At 41.8% G+C, this 17,660-nt stretch overlaps 1 protein-coding gene across 7 annotated transcripts in view; it reads right to left on the reverse strand.

Annotated features, from left to right (window-relative positions):
- The window catches only part of LOC142566599 (uncharacterized), a 46,032-nt gene extending 29,347 nt beyond the window's left edge, over nt 1–16,685 (reverse strand). For 4 of the 7 annotated variants that reach the window (XM_075677440.1, XM_075677441.1, XM_075677444.1 and 1 more), the window contains exons 1-7: nt 16,548–16,685; nt 13,631–13,673; nt 10,293–10,360; nt 9,043–9,141; nt 7,679–7,757; nt 2,909–3,180; nt 489–554 (exon numbers count right to left, since the gene is read on the reverse strand). In XM_075677440.1, the coding sequence (XP_075533555.1) occupies nt 489–554; nt 2,909–3,180; nt 7,679–7,757; nt 9,043–9,141; nt 10,293–10,360; nt 13,631–13,672 (626 nt within the window). In that variant the 5' untranslated portion in view covers nt 13,673; nt 16,548–16,685. The remainder of the gene's footprint in view (nt 1–488; nt 555–2,908; nt 3,181–7,678; nt 7,758–9,042; nt 9,142–10,292; nt 10,361–13,630; nt 13,674–16,547) is intronic. The other 3 variants (XM_075677443.1, XM_075677445.1, XM_075677446.1) reach the window with 1 other exon arrangement.
- Between the last annotated feature and the right edge of the window lie 975 nt (nt 16,686–17,660).

The raw sequence follows: 17,660 nt of genomic DNA on the forward strand, positions 1-17,660 counted from the left end.
CATGTGACATCTAGTGCAGCATCATAGATGGCTTGAAGTTCCATTACTAGAGCGCTGGCTTCCGTAGATAGTCAGCGCTGATGAAACAATGCGTACTAGTACTAAGGAATGATGTCCTCCTGCCATCTGCTAAGATAGCAGCATCCAAATACACTTCGCAGGTGTTAGTGCATGATGCGTAGATGATATTGTGTTCGTCAATGATATCAGTTATATCACTGCATCAAAACTTGGTTGGCTTATTAGTTGCAATGCTGGTGAATTCCCAGGGAGGCATTGGATAGGGCTGACTGTCAACAAGTCACCATGAAACAATGAACGACGTGCATTGCAACAATGATGCTGTAAAACTTGCTTACAAGTCTGCGCTCGTGTACGGAATCTTCGTACCTCTTTATCTGTCACGTCGAAGCTATATGAACGATGCCAAGCATCCACCCCAGGTTAAAAACAGCACAAAAAGTAATATAAATGCAATGGTAACTTACTTCTCCACCTCAGCTCTCAAAGATCGCAGTGACATATTTAAGTCTGACAGCAATTCTTTCAAGTGCCTGCCAGAAACAATAAGACGGGGAAACAAAATTAAGGATCAAGTGAGCATGCATACGAGTAAAATAAAAATATACTTCAATGAAATTCAGAGAACTTCAATAAGTTGTTTGCTCAAGTTAGTTCAAGTTATAGGTAACAAAACTTGCTATCGGTGACACGGATGTCACAATAACAGTGTCTACTCATGTAAGGCCTCCCCCCCCCCCACTCTTTCATGTAATACCCACACGCAAATTTGAAAAAAGGTGTTTCACTAAATGTCGCGCATGCACAGGTTGGGGCAAATAGTATGGGATCTGTGAGCATGTGCCCGACTGCATTCTTGCGCCCTCCGACAAACCAAGCGCCTGGTTCCGAGACATGGCATTGCGCATGCGCATTCTTTAATGCCCGTGCTCCTAGCATATTTGCCCACTTCTTGCCAGCTTGCTGTCAGAATCTATAAACAACATGTTTTATGTACCCTTCCAGTTATGATGTCTGATAAGGTTGTAAGTATTCTTAAACAAATAAATAAAAATAAATACAAACTATGTTTCAAGCCAATGAGCTCTGAAGGTGCATTCACTTCGAACAAAATTTGAAAAAGGCACTAGTTTTGAGAGAAGTGCCACCAAAATTAAGGCAAGGATTCACTGTTGATCCATTTTCATTTTTAATGAAAACGCCTTTTCATGCATTGAAGCACAAACTAACACTAATATATTGTGCCGCAGATTTTTAGCAGACTGATCTCCAAACTGGAGTCCTCACAATGTTTTATATGGATATATTTTGCATATCCAATGGCTATAATTTATAAATTGCAACATGTGCCATAAAGTAATTAATTACAAACCTAATTTAATAATATATGATTAATTAGTGAATTAAGCATTTAAGCTTCTCAAGAAAATAATGTCTGCTTCTTTAGGTAATCAAGCTCCAGGAGTAGAAATGTGCTATATATTTAACACAAGCAATTTTTAAACATTTGGTTCAGTTTTAAAAAAAACATGCACCTGGTATTATTAGATGGGTATTTTGTATTGAATACTCAAGGGGCAATAACATGGTTATTAAACTATTATCAGTTTATCATTGTAATTTAGAGCAAAGGTGCCAAAACAATTACACACAAACTAACTGGGCTTTCAGCGCACATTTTAACCAAATATTTCAATTTGAATACACTGCCTCTGAGGCCCTCCCACCAGCAGTAATCGGCATTTTGGCATGGCTGATCTGCACGAGCACTACTCTGTTGTCTGCTCTGAAACGTTCAGAAACCGCATATGTGCCTCGCCAGGGTCTTAAGGCCAGACCACATGTGTAGTTGCTGAGGCACGTAAGCTCACGCCTAACACCTTGTATTTGCCGCGCCTCGCGAGAAATTACAGTTTGCATCTACAAGAGACTCACCAATCCAGTGCATGCCTGCTTGGATCACTCATACCCATTTTGAAAGACATCGTTTCGTACTTTGTTACTGACAGTGCTTCAAAACGCTGAAATATTGCTAAATACAACTGTTTTATTTCTAGAGTCATTATATCAGCTCAAAATGTAAGAAAAAGCGCATTCTCTCGCATGACATAAACCTGCCTCACCAAGTGCTAACGGTATCTGCATAGCCAGGTGCGCAGAAACGCAAAGCAGCCAAGCACCGATATATGTCTGGAATAGATACCTGTGCTTGCACCACATGTGGATGCATACAATCTGTCCCACACAATCTGCGCATGTGTAGGCACGCCGGCAAGCATACATGTGGGTTGGCCTTTATAGCTCGGCACACTCTGGCACCCAATAGCACAGCAAAGGTGTCACAATCACATTGTGCCCAGAATTCTTCCACTTGCAAAATAAAAACAGCGCAAACAAACAAACAAAAACTATTTTGGGCCTGCAGAAACTATGTCAGGCTCACTGCTGATACATGCATTCGAATACGAAACTACGGGTATACCATGCACATTGACCATGCAGAACTAATGGCCAAACACACTTCATTTCATCATGCATCTGTGTTGCCACACAGCTGCATGGTTCAACAGTGATATAAAAGAATTCAAATACAAATTTTCCACCACACCAAATGGGCTCAAACTTTGCCGGCTTGCTGTGGGATATGTACGGTTTAATGTGCAATGCATATTCAAGCTCAAAAATTTGGTGTCATGGCCCCTTTACTATGTACTAAATCTTGCTTATTCCCACTCCTGCTTGGTCCATGCAAAATTTGCCTTCTATTCGATTACATGGCATTTCAGCATGCTAACCAGATGCTACGTAGCATGCTAAGGAGAGCCAGACTAGACGAACAAACATAAAAGGCTTGGAAGAAGTCGCAAAGTAACAAATGCTGACCAACCTTTCCTCATCCGCATAGTTTGCTTCAATTGCATTGTGTTGCTTTTGCAAATTGATAAAAGTGGACTTATTTTTCTGTGTAACAAACTTGATAACATTTAGATTCACAGCTTCATGACTAAAGTCATTGGCCAGGTCTATTTTATCCTTTAGCCTGTCTTGAAGCACAAAGGTGGACAGCTCAGTCAGGAACATTGAGCACTGTGGTGTTCCTGGGCGCAGAAGGAGAGCTGCGCTGAATCCTTGAAGGAAGCGGGCAGCAGTGTGGTTTTCCTGTAAGCAGCAGTCAAAACAGCATCGATAAGTACCCCGCATTCTTCTGAAAAAATTTTGCTGAAGCAAAAGTTTGGAAGTTTATTTACTGCTTCCATGGCAGCTTTCAAGGTAATGCCAAACAAGCCCTGTTTCCTTGTCGCAATCTACGTTTGTTTGCAAGGTTTTACATTTGGTGCGTTGCTTTGTTTTTTGAAGTCATTTCTGTGTACCTTGATGTCCTCTATAAATTCACAAGACGGATAAGCGCAATAATTCTACTCCAATCCTTGAAGCACAGCAGGACCTCCCTAAATGAAGCTGAAGGAAGGGTGGCACTTACTTTACTATGTTATATAACATCACTATAGCAGTTGTCTGCCCTCATGGCCGACATTAGCCGCAAGGAAAGGAAGGAGGTTGAGTGCAGTTGGTAACCACCAGGTAAGCCAATGGAAAAACACACTGTCAATAGCTGAAGGATTGCAAAAGATTGTTTTCTTTTTTGTCTTCATCAGTGAGCTGATTGCTCTTTCTAATGCTGCTGTCAACACTAATTTGTCTTTACCGTCATTGTGAGAGCAAAAGTAATGGCACAACTAGTCCAACATATAGTGAGTGTGCCAGTTGAATACTGCAAGCCTCTGATTTCATACAACAGCTGTCGCTGTAAGTGAGTGGATGCTTCTAAGCAAACAAAGAAAGCCGTAGTTCTAAAGCATTGATAGCGATAGCAAGGTACTAGACAAGTACACGAAATAAAGTTCGTAGTATTACGAGTCATATAAAGTGCAGTAAACATTCAACTAATTAAGTTCAATTCAACTAACTAATTAATTAACTAATTAATTTCATCTTGTTGCCACGCATGGGCTACAAGAGGAAACACACTTGCTCCCCCTTGCACGCATGATTACATTACCTCCAACACTGGGCATACAAGAAGACAGTGCACATCAGGCCACCATCCTTCCCAGCTCACCCTCGCATGCTTTTCCTCACACTCACAGCATACGGTGTGCAGGGCATGATGGCATGTTATCACACTTGGACTTCACACGAAACATCACTGCTACAACGATGGCGAAAATTTGCCTGGAGTGTCCATATAGTTGATAAAAGGAGGTCTTTTTACAGTGGCATCCAGCAACGAGCATTGCATACGAAATGAAAGGCTTTCAGTGTTCTACTGGAACTTTTATGATACACTGATAAGCATAGCAATCGCTAAAAACATGAGCCGACGTCATATTTTGAAATAATCCATTTCATTTTCTATTCTTGTTCGTTGTGCTGAGTGCCTGACCCTGGCAGTGACAGCTGCCCTGGCTTCTTCTGAACTGATGACAAAGAAAGAAATATATATGAAAAATGCAATGGATCATTATGAAATACAATCCCAGGACGTGGAAGACCCCTTACAATGCACGTACAGCTATTTGTTTCAGCTGCAGTCGGATAGCGCAGCATATTCCGAAGCACTTTTTCTCCTCATACTGCAAGCCATGCGTTTCAATGTTTGCTCTATATTCTGGTGTAATAGCACACAACCTTTGCCCATGACACACCCAACTAAACACAAGTGCAGGAGAGTGCAGGAGTCAGCAGTACTGGTAGACTGCAATGCGAAGCAGCCGCGGAAGAGCGCATGCATGGCCACTGACTCAGCAGCTTGGACGGTTTTCGGTGTTACCAGATAGCCAACAGCTCAAGGGAGCTTTGAACAACCGTATGAGACAAGTCGCAAGCACTGTCGCACACCCTCAGATTTATACTTAAGATGATCAGCAGACCTTCATTCTGAACTAAAAAAAGATTGGTTATGTCTATTTTAAAGAAAATACTTGCTTCATTAAAATGAGATTTTAAATGCATGGCTTTCTATGTGAGTTACAAACGGTATTATGATTACTTCATTATATAAATTAGCTCATTAAAACCCATTTCATTATAACAAGGTTTGACTGTGTGGCTGGTCTTACAGGGTTTGTCTGAAAAGTAGCAGGACTGAACTTTTTTTTGTTAATTTATCCACAATTTTGACACATAAACTTAATAGTTTTCAAAATATGCCCCTTCTGCATCAACACAGCGTTTCCAGCAACTTTGCAATCACTGAAGGCTCCCTGGAATGCAGAAACTGGAATGTTCTTCAGCTCCCTTTGCCTCTTGAATGGCCTGGACCAAGCAATGGTGCTGTCTTTTCATGACCCTTCTCAGTCAGGTGAAGAGGAAAAAGTCTGAAGGAGCGAAATCTGGGCTGCAGAGTGGCTGGGGAAGCAGTGTGATGCCATGTTTGGTCAGGAAGTCCATGACAGCAAAGGTGGTGTGGCTCGGCGCACTGTCGCGATGGAGCCTCCATGATCCAGCGATTTCTGGACGGACACGGCGAGCGACTCGTTTTCTCAGTCTTTCAAGTATTGCCACATAGAATGTGGCATTCACAGTCTGATCAGGTGGTACAAACTCTCTGTGAACCACTCCTTTTCCGTCAAGAAAGATGATCAACCAACATCAATTTCATTTTCAATTTGCTCATGCAAGCTTTTTTTTGGGCGAGGTGAGGCGGAGGTGTGCAATTCAGAGCATAGGCACTTTGTCGCGAGGTCATACTTAAAAAGCCCCAACCCGTTTCCGGTGACAACACTGTCGAGAAAATTTGGATGGTCACAAACACAATCAAGAAGTTCTTGACAAATCACAAGACGTCTTTGTTTTTGTTCATCGGTTAACACCTTTGGCACCAATTGCACAAACTTTTCTCAATCCGAAGTTTTCGGTCACAATTTCGTGCACAGCAGTTATTGGTCAGTTTAACTGTTCTGATATCATCTGCACGCTTAATCTACAGTCAGAGTTAAATGATTGCGCACTTTCAATAAGTTTTCATCACTTTCTGCCGTTGAAGGGCATCCTGACCGTTGCCCATCTTCAACTTGCTCTCTTCCTTCCCAAAACTATTTGTGCCACTCAAAAACACTTGATCGACCCATGGCATCACTCCTATAAGCAGTCTTGATCATATCATGGGTCTTCCTCGCAGTTTTACCCAGTGTGATGCAAAACTTCACTGCATAACGCTGTTTTAACAAACAATTCACTGCGCAGATGACAAGGCACATTGAAAAGGGTTCACCTTAAACTCGATCTACACTCCATGAAGGCTTGCAGATGACTGGCGACTGCTGCGCTCGTAGCTAAGACCCCCCCTAAGACTGGTGCGCTTGTAGCTTTCCCCTCACAGCCACAGAAAGTTGTCCGCGAGTATAGGACCACGAGTTCAGACACTTCTTTTTCTAGTAGTACTTGCAGGGTCTCTACCATGATATTCAGAACTTACGCAACTTAAGAATGTCAGCTCAGCATATTTGACCTTCTTTCTCATTTTATGAGCAAGGAGATCACTTTCGGTGCTGTTTTATCAGAAGGATACGCAAGGGAAAATGGCAACATTAATTGCAGGCCTTAAAAATGCCTGTTCGCTATGTCTAGTACACTTTGTCACTGAAATATTGTACAGTCGTTTCATTCTTACCACCATAGCTAGCTAATTTTTCCTGACAAAATTGTATTCATGAGGTGGAGATATTGCAGAGGAACAAATTCAACTTAAATATAAACTTCACTAAACCCATACCAGTGACCAAGGTTGGTATAATGTAAAACTATTCCAATCTGTTTTTGTTCCAAATCAGCCATCAGACCTGCGTGATAGGTGAAAATGGCTCGGACTTTACCCATATGGGTGTGGCGCCTGCCCATACGGGCTGAACCCGAACAATTCTGACCGAACAGGAAGGCTAATGGCCAATTTGGAATAAAAACAGATTGGAATAGTTTTATGTTATAGGGCCCCAGAGTTGCAAATCAGGCTCGTTGGTACATCATATTAGATTAGTATTTGTGTAGCTTAAAGACAACACGGGCACAAGAGTAAAATATAATTACACTGACGTTTTCATGTCATCTTCTTGAGTCAGTAATTTTTTTGCACTGCATTAGTCATCCCCTGCTGCAGAAGTAAAGACTGCAAAAATAACCCATTCTTTCTATGCCCAATCCTCTTATAATTCCCAGCACGCAAGCAAATGAACGCTATCTGCTCAATGACTAATTTCCTGCATTATAACTACTGCATTACAGTAACTTTGTCAAAACAGATGGGCAAACCAACTCCTCGCACGATCACAGCAAGGCTTGATGTTTATGAACAATAATTGCCTGAAAATGGCCTTTTATTGTGAGCTGTCAGTTTACCCAAATGTCCAAGTATATCCAAATGACTTGGCAACTAAAAATGTACAGCAACGGTGGTAAATACCTATACAGTAACAGACTCCTCTGAGGTACTGCTTGTGGTGATATCCAATAAATAAAGGCACCATAAATTCGGTTCATCTGCAAATCATATTACTGACAATAGGGGAGGGTGAGTATAGAGCCAGTGTTATTGTTATGTTGTGTCTGGTCACAGCTGAGGTGAGTGTTTCAAGCACTCAAAGATGGACATCCTACTTACTTGCAGCGTTGAGATCCAGGTAACAATCACTGCACGAAATTCTTTGTCAGGCTCCCCAGGCTTGACTGGCCAGACATTCCTGCATGAGCCCACACATAAACGTGCTGTATTTATTCAAATCTTAGCATATCATACATTACAAAATATTTAAGACAAAAGCCTTAGATTTAAGGGTGTGATTCAAGGTTTTGTATTATGGGGGCTTGAGGCTTCTACATGTTGTAAGCGTTAATCATGTGCACTTTAACAATATGATAAAGGACTACAGCCCCATCACTATACAAGTTGGCTGACTGACAAAGTCCATTTACTAAACCTGACGAATCGCAACAACACGCCATTAAGGCCTCATTCCCACTAACGACTCGCAGAGGTCGCGTGGCTAAGTTGGTCACAAAGTGACCGATCACAAGTGGTTGCTTTGATCGAAAAGCAACTATTTCAGGTCAGGTCAGTCACACACTGCTGTCACAGAACAACTGAACCCATCAGTGGCATAGGAGCAGGACATCAGTATACAATGGTGTTTAATTTACATGACGATGGCAGTCCAAACAGACACAGATGTCACCAATTGTGAGACTTCAGCACGGTGATGTGCAGGTTGTGCTTACCAGTAAAAACGACGGTCACCGTGACTCGCTCCTTGGTCAGCTTTCGCAATTGGTTGTGTGACCTCTGCGGATCACTGGTGCGAATGCATCTTAAGGATAGGTGGCAAAATGGACAAGTCATTCTAGCTTTGACTCATCTTGTGACATGATTTTGAATTGTAGCTTGAAGTGACACAGATGGAGACTAGAATCAAACAGGACGAGCGCTTTCTTGTGACTCACCTTCTGACCTTTCCTAAAGTGGTGCATTTCGTAAGCAATGGACAGAACTGAAGTCAATTGTGTGGCAAACAAAGTGATGACCAATCAAATGTTGCTGGTGTGGGTGACGATGATGAGTGATGTGACAAAAAAAGTGAATGTTTTGAAATCGTTTAAAACATTTGAATCTAACAAGTCCAAGATGTACAAAGCAGCAAGGTGTGAAAACACAACATTTACCTTTTTTTCAAGCACTATTTGTAACAACAGGTTTTCAAGAAAACATTTAATAAATTTGAGGAGGCATGGCATTCATGCATAAAATAATAAAGCCACCTGTTCACAGAACATCGCATATTATTCTAGTCAGCTCTCATCCAAGGAATTTGGTTGTTATTACTATTATTAAAATTATTACATTACTATTTATTTTCTCATTTCAGCATATGAACATAAGTTCAAACAAATATGGTATCTAAGCTAAGGTGACCCCTTGCTAAGTTAGCTTGCAAATTGCACTACATGATTGAGTAAAGCAAAATATTTTACTTCAACTTTTTTTGCGCTGCCTTCTTGTCATAGGCACAGTAGAGACCATGAAGCACGTGTCGGACGGTGGTGGAAGCATTCTTGCCTCGGAAGTCTTCCCTGGTTAAGCAAGATAAAAGCAAGAGTCAATTGCACAAAATTTGTGGCCAACTCAAGTGCAATTCAGTATTCTGGAAATGTGAAGTGGCCAGTAACAACCTTCAAAACATACTCACATCATTTGCACACACAAAATATGTCAATGCTTCATGCAGTGCAGCTGTGCAGTCATCTAAATTTGGAATCGCTCGAGTGTCAAAACTACATCATATGAGCAAGAAAGAAAGGGTGTAACAAAAGGGGCAGCTCACATGCACTTGTTTTTACTTTCTGTGTTTTGCTACCACATATTATACACACAGTTTTAATTGCACTTGTGAACAAATAAGTACATAACCTGAGATTGCTGGCAACCTTGTGGATATCATGTCCAATGCAGTATACATGAAATAATTCAAGCTTGAATCACTTCAAGTTCTGGTTGATTCAAACAAATCTCAAAAGTCTTGCTTCGTTAGCAGTGTTTTCAGTACACACTGAAACTTCAAGATTCTTGGGAGAAACCTGCGGTAAAACAATGCTACCTCTCTGGCCTAATGTGGATGAAAGCACATTAACAGTGCATAGGATAAGTCAAACATTAAATGTCGTCTTGCATCTCAAAAATTTTGTTTCGATACCTTGTACACCAACATAAAATGTTCTACTGACAAAAATTATATAGCACGCGTGGTGACAGCTGGATGACAAACCGGCTTACCCTTCTATGTGTCTAGTTTTTTAAAGATTCTAAAAAAAAATGTAGATAAATGACTGTTGCATGTATATCTCCCAGCATATGAAAGCATAAGCTTGTAGCGAATTGTAAGCTATTCAGTGTTGCATTATCCAAGCTCCTGATAATTAACATAGAAAGGTGTATTCCAGAGCGGAATGAAATAGTGTGTACTACGTGGTACACAAATGTACAAACAAATACAACTATCCAATACAAATACAACAATAAAAGACACCAGATAGTTTCAGTTCCAAATGGTATGATTACACTGTAATGCTCAAACAAGGAAACTTGACAATTCTGATGATGAAAACTATAATGTGTTTCATAAGACAAGAAAGGGGAAAGGCAGGGAGGTTAATCAGATGGGAAGATCCAGTTTGCTACCCTACAATGTGTTTCAGGATATTAAAAGATGTTATGGTGTGCTTACTCTTCAAATCTGACACCATGTAGGGGATCTATGTGCAGTAGTTCCAGGTTTTTGATCAACAGCTGAGACTGTAACAAAATAATTGTGCAGTGTAAACACTTCTGATAATGGGTTCTATGGCAAGAGAAAGCAACAGTGTTAGTATCTTGCAGCAACCACATCACTTGCAGCAAATTATATTATAGTACACGAACATATGAAGCAAACAGAGGCACACAACAGTGGCATGTATCAATCACTCATCACAAAGTAGTCGCTCAGTTTTAGAGATTGGCCAGTTATTTCGTTTAAAATGGCGGACTGCTGAATGCCCCATCTCCATTGCTGAAGCCAAAATTATATTGTTTTCATTTCTTATTTTTCATTGAATACCTGCCAGTTCCGTATGAAGCCCCATTCCCCCAGTATGTAACAACTTAACCATTTACATCCCCTTTAACACAGTCAGTTCAAAATCAGTATCAAGTGCAGTGTGGCTTGAGGCATCAAGCAGGCTACATTTGACAAAACAGCAATCAGGTGTGGTTGCAGTCACCGAAGCACGCACCAGACAGCCTGATGCTTTTGATGAAGGCCGCACTATAACTGTGTTGCCAAAGTTAAGCACCCATTTGCTGTAAAAGTGGGACATAAGGAAGGAGAAAGTGGGGGCAATGCCCTGCACATCCACAGAAGCAACTGCAGATGGCTGTCTAATCGAGGTGCGTCCCATGTTGAGTGCAAAAGACCGCAGAGTGGGATGGGAGGGCCATGGCCAATCTGGCAGCGCAGGAGATAACATGTGCGCTCAGCGTTTGGTCAAGGATTCACAGCGTGGCCTGCACTCACCACCCAATTGGGCTTGCTGGTAAGGACCACACTAATTTGTGATGTCACACAATTACCACTTCTGATTGCAGCAACTTCGGCTGAGGCCAGCTTCTGCCGAAGACATTTTTGGATTTACCATGCATCTTGATCTGATCGTGTGATGCATTATTCATTGCATGCCTGCGAACCTGTGTACATTAGGATTTGTAAGAACTTTGTGAACATTACAGAAGGGACAGCGGTATAGCACGCTTTTTACTATGTTTCTCCTGAGCACACACATTTTGTGGCATACATGTGCACTTTGTTAATGATCATTTGCCTTTATTTGCACCGCATAAGCAGCAGCAAATTTAAAATTAAACAGCACATATCGACAAGCAACACACACAGTGAATTTTTCAGAGACTTTGCTGTTGCCAATTTCACCTGCTTGAGGAACTTGTCGGAATAGGCTTGCTCAAGCAAGTACTCTTTCGTTCATACGGCACCTTAGGCTGACGCAACAGGGTGGCACAGGTGCCAATACAATTTTTTTTTTTTTCGCACTTGCGCCACCTGATTTTTCAGAACCTTTGAAACATTTTTGTGAATCCAAATTAATTTTCAGGAGCTTAACATGACGCTCATAAAATCATAGAACTCTATAAATTCGTGAACATTGAAAAAGAATTTGGGAGAGTTGGCAGGTGTGCATTCGTTCCATACTAGAACTCTGACTTCATACTATAATAGCAGTGTGAGCAGCTACCTAATGACACCAAAAATATAATATACACGTGCTGCCAGTATTCTTTAAAGGCTGCTTAATTTAAAAATCCTACTGCCATGGGTGAAGCATTAAGAAAATAATGTAGCTTTTGCAGTCAAAGCCAGTTCAGAAAAAAAAATATGAGGAGAGACTACTGCATAGCCTTGACATAACTTGCACAGAAAATACCGTAAAAGCAAGATTAAAGAGCAACGCTATGTCATTTTAGATTTGTGAAGTGCTCTTTCAGGATTACATTTAAGTTTATCTGGCAGAAAGACATTACTAGTAGTAGAGAAAATGAAGGACCAGGTTCCCCTTTCTTAATTTCATGGCCAAAGCATGGCACCACTAAACAAGCAAGTAAACAAATTTCGAAATATTTTCGCATGTTTCAGGTTGCTATCACACTTAAATAATTCTTTTAGAATGCAGTGAAAACCTTGGTAACGTGGGGTGAGACTGTGTGCAATCCAAAATATTGATTTTCGCATTGTGCATTCTTTTGATGGCATGTCTTCAGCTTTAAAAAAATACATATCACAACTTTTAAAATATTTATTTACCTAATTAATTTTCAGTGGCTGTGTCAACCGGAAAGTGGGCATGCCCTGCCATCAACTCCCAATTTCGTATGAAGCTTTCATCACATAAAAACAACTTGTCTTTGACATAAGTTTTGCCTTTGCAACTTTCTTTTTCTATGTAGTGCGTTTTACAGTCACTAGGGGGATCTCTTCCACTCTTGTGCACTCTTCTTTTGTTTGATTCTGGCGGTGAGCCCTCTTCGGAGAGTATGTTGCATCTGTGAAGGATCTATTTGATGCCTTTTTCAATATTCCTACAATGTTGCTGCTCACATAGTTCTAGTTGTGTAGGACACCATTGTCCTTTCATCTGCAAAATATGAAAGTTCTGCAAATAATAATTACATTAAAGAATTGCACATATGTGAAAATGCAAAATAACAAACACTGAATTGTGACTTCTTTTTAATTTTGTATTTTATAGATAGCGCAACTAAAGCTGATGCCATACAAAGAATTTTAAAAGCACAACCATGTTCATGACTCCTCTGACGGCAATTATTCCGTACCACCTTTCAAAGTCTCACCCCGCCTTAAATGATTAATTAATCTTAAGCACACGCTGCCAGTGCCGGTGCAGGAACAACAAGGTGGCCACCACCTACCTTTTATTTTCATGTGTTTGTCTTTCCAAGCCTCCATTCACAATAGAACTGCCTGTCTTGGTATTCCAGAAGCTTAACTAGCTTGACTACAGCTAACTTAGCAATCCTTAATGACTTTATAACCTCGCTTAACTTAATGCCCTTCTTTATTGTTCCTGTAGGCCTCTAATGCTGGCAAATTAGGCAACTAGTGGCAACTTATTTCTAAATACTTTACGACTGGTGAATGACACATCTTTTTTGCAACAAGTATTCTGTATCTGCTTCCATATGCATCATTTTGTACAGGATCCTTTGTTCATGTGTGTTCACACAGTGAGTGGTTGGATTTGTTGGGTCATCTGTTCTTCAATTCCAGATAATTCATTTAAAGATATGGTCCTGAGGAGTGTGAATCATGCAAGTCAACTACCTCCTTCGATAACACAAATAGCAGTCTAAGTAATTTGCACTTGTAAACCACAACTCCAGCAGAGCAAAAAAACACTTGACAGAAAGGAATACTCCCCCTTCCCCCTTCTCCATCCCCTAAATCGCTAAGAACACAGTTTAAACCATGCATCAAACACAGACACACATCCCTACCTCTCTCCTCTGGGGCTGGCACCTTGCGGAAGTGGTTGACATGCTGCAACAAAAAAAGGGGGCAGGTATTACCATACTTCTTAACAGAAAATGATGCTTGCTGGCAATTTGACAGCCAGTAAACATTGACAGGTTAGTTTTGTGCAGTTTCTTGTTTTTCTTTTTTTTAATTAATTTTATTTGGCTCATATGATGGTTCGCACTTACAAACATGGTGCCAATCGCCAGCACTGTCTGGGAGTATTTAGCATGACTTGTAAACGAGTTAAAGATATATTAATGGGGAAGGGGGAGGAAGGAAAGCCCTTTTTACGACACAATGTTAGAACAAGAACACATTGGAGTGCAGTACTTTGTAGAAGTGAATTGCAGTCTTGTGCATGCAATATTAAAAGGAAATCAGGAAACAACATACACTTAACACCTGTTGATCTGACCTCAATAGAATGTACAAAACTGGTTTCGATTATCTGAAGTTCTAATTTAACTGTGTTTGAAACCTGCATAAATTTAGATGTTCATTTACTAGAAATGAAGCTCGCTCATGTTTTCTACCACTAACACTGCACAATTTCTACAATTACTAGTGGTAGATAGTATCACGAACTGCACCCCCCCCCCATAGCGACTCTTTTTAGGAGTGCTGCTGCTGAGCACAAGAGATAGATGTAGTAACCAACACGAAGTGGTAGCTAAAGATGAAGGGAAAGAAGTGCAATGGCACAGAATTTATGTTCAAGCAACATCACAAAGGTTCAAAAAAAAAAAACGTTCTGCCACGATTGTCAGTTCTCATCTCTGCCTTAACCGTCATAGCTACAGTGGTGGCTCAAGGGTGATCCATTGCACAGTAAAATATGCTTCGACCTGCAGGAACCAGTGGCCAGGGTCAGTGGACCAGAAACGTGGGAAATCGATTCGAGCTGCGAGCCCGGCAGCAGAGGCGGCTGTGGAATTCATGTGACTGGCAGCATGCGTGCTGTTCACCACCCTAGGCTGCCGGCATGTTCGACAGGATCACCACTTTAGCTATAATGGACGAGGCAGAGATGAGAACTGAGAAACGTGGCCGAAAATTTCTTTTTTTCTGAACCTTTGCGACATTGCTCGGGCACACATTCTGCTCCACTGCACTTCTTTTTATTCATCTTCAGCCGCTGCCTAACAGTGGTTACTACAGAGGGCTCACTTCATTACTTCTACAGCAACATTTCAATGAGGAGTGCAAAACAAGTTCAGCCCCAAGCAAAGGGTACATTAAAAAGCTCCAAGCAGTAAAATTTAACCAAGAAATATGACATCTTTCATAATGTAGCTTTCTTTGAGAATTCCAGTCTGTTCATTAAGTTTATTTTTTACAATGATACCTGTTATGGACCTTTGCCTAGATTGAAATGATGTGCAATGTTTAAAATAACCAATACCAGTTGCAGGCCAAAAAGAACCAAAAAGGAAATCCAGTGAGCAGTAGGCTTTATTCCCAGATCTGCATGCCAGCAAAGTGCACAGTTGGCTGCTGACTCCGCGATCCTTTCTAGCACTTTTCGAGTTCTTGGGAAACGTTTTTATCGACATATATAGCACTACTTGCACCAGCCAAAGGGCTTCTTCCCGAATGTCAATTGCAACTGTCAATGCTGAGCTGTCCTGAGTGTTACACAATACGTTCAACTACACCTTCATAGCATAGCTGTTGCCACGCGAGAGTTTACAATGCTCCTGCTCTTGCCTCAAAAAGCAGAAAGCTTATGATACTGTCATTTGTACAGGTGGCAAATTCTTATGACATTTCTATGACTGCAGTAGGACAAAATCTCATTAGGAGTGAATGCTCATTGTCACAGTGCATGTAACACTCCGCATGACTTATTGCCTTCATATTGGCTCCAACCAAATATGCTTATGCAGGGGATCTCAAAGTGGCCATAATTCTGGTTGAGATGGACAGTGCATGTGCGCTAGGCAGTTCTAGCACGCCAACTTATTGGAAACCTCTTGTTTTTTGTATAGCTGGACTAGCCCGGACCACTTGTGTAGCACACGCTGCTCAATGACGACCAACAATGATTCCCTCCGCATCCCGCTGTCAACACTCCAGTCAATCCCGGCCTGTCGCCAATAGGCAAACAACCACATTCGCAATAAGGTAAAAATTTAGATGCCTAACAAGTTTCCACAAGTTTCTGATTATTAGATAAACTTACAGCTGCACCCTTGCATTCTCGCTAGTGTGCCAAATGCAAAGCAAGTATACTGAGAAAATGAAGACTGTCAGGCACACTTTCTTTTCTTCTTGTGCAGTGTTTCTTACACAAGCGTTGCTGTGGCTATCTTAAAACTAGGCAACTGTTTCTAGATCCTCCCAACGGTCAAAAGCGCGATTGGAAACTTTCGGGCCGTTCGGGGTGCAGCTTACGTTACCGACTACTGCAGACCTTATGGCGCTGTTTACTCAGGCTCACGAATTCAAACTGCGGTGAATGTTGGAGGATGGAAGCTGTAAATTACATTTATAACGCCGGCTTAGCCCGTGCGCTAAACAACACTCTCCCAGATGCGTTGGCCACATCGTGTGAAATAGCACAGAGGCAGATCGGACGTTGGGTCGGACAAGTTGATATTGCATACTTCTATCTGTTTATTTATTTATTTATTTGCTTACTCAGGAAGACCCGAATAATATTCGCAGTCGATCACTTAGCGTTTCCGACACTTTACGCAGTCTAGTGACGTGTAATCACACTGTTACGAAAGTCAGGATGAGTATCCCCGAAAGTAATAGGGGCCCAGGGCGTAAGCACAAGAGAATGCACAAGTGCAAAAGGATCTGCGTCCGTTCCCTCCACTTCATGCGATAGACCCGGCTAGAACAATATTTTATTTCTTAAAACTGAAGCAAACTGACAATTAAACTCACCCTGCCGATTTTCTGTGTTCGGAGCTGCGAGGATTGTTGGTACGCTAGTCTTCTAAGTCTTCTGAACGGCGCCACACGAGCCACACGAGGGGCACGCGGACCAGCGCCAGCGCAGCGTCGCACAATGTGACCAGATTTATTTTACCAGATACCTCCTAAGCTAATTGTGTAATATCAATGAAAAGAGCTGTCATAAGTATTCTTCAATGCAATACTTATGCCTTTTGCATAGTTTTACGCTAAATAAAATATTCAGGGCTGTGTAGAAAAATTACACAAGGCTAAGCTTCAGAAAACTGGCAGCAATATCGGCGTGAACATCACGAGCGGTCGGCGCGTCGGCGTGCGAAGCTGAGCATCGAGGGTTCTTTATTCTATGATAGAGGGGGAAGTAGGTGCTTTTTATTGCTAGACGCCATACGCCACATCACGGAAAGAAGGCAGCAGCTTTTGCTGCTAAAAAAGAAGCTCCTGCTTCTCATTTGGTACACCCGGCAGGACGATGGCGGCGACTTCAATCCACAAAACGTTTTTTTTAACACGATTCTTGTGTTCCTTGTGTTTGGTCTGCCACAATATCGGCCTTGCTTCTACAATGGCTATGAGAAGCTCGTTATCGATGTTCGCCGGTAGCATGATTGAAGCAACCAAACAAACAGCAATGGCGGCGCGAACTGCGAATCTGCGGAAGTTTCTTGCAAGAGTTGCCAGCAGCGCGGCCACGCCCTGCCATGCGCTGATTGGTCGGCGCTGTCGAGCCGCTTCCGACGGCGGCGGCGAGATCTGGTGTCCCTTGAGCACGACGTTTTGGCTTGGCGCCAGCCTCAGCGTCGACGCCGAGCGACGCCGGGTGACAAAACGCCAGAAAACGCCGGGAAAACGCTGAATGTGGGGCGGCCTTTATTCTCTAACGTTAAGCTAACCGGAGCAACAAGTGAACTTAGCACGGGCAGAGTGGCCTTAGCAAGCTTGATCACAAGATCAAACAACTGACCTCTACTTTAGTGAAGTAGATCAAACCATTGTCAAATTTTTAGGTCGGACCGGCGCATCGCACAAACTATGGCCCAAACGCTTGATCTTGGCGCCTTGGCGCTAGTTCTAATTCAAACT

Source organism: Dermacentor variabilis, unplaced genomic scaffold (assembly GCF_050947875.1).
Source record: "Dermacentor variabilis isolate Ectoservices unplaced genomic scaffold, ASM5094787v1 scaffold_13, whole genome shotgun sequence".
NCBI classification, from domain to species: domain Eukaryota; kingdom Metazoa; phylum Arthropoda; class Arachnida; order Ixodida; family Ixodidae; genus Dermacentor; species Dermacentor variabilis.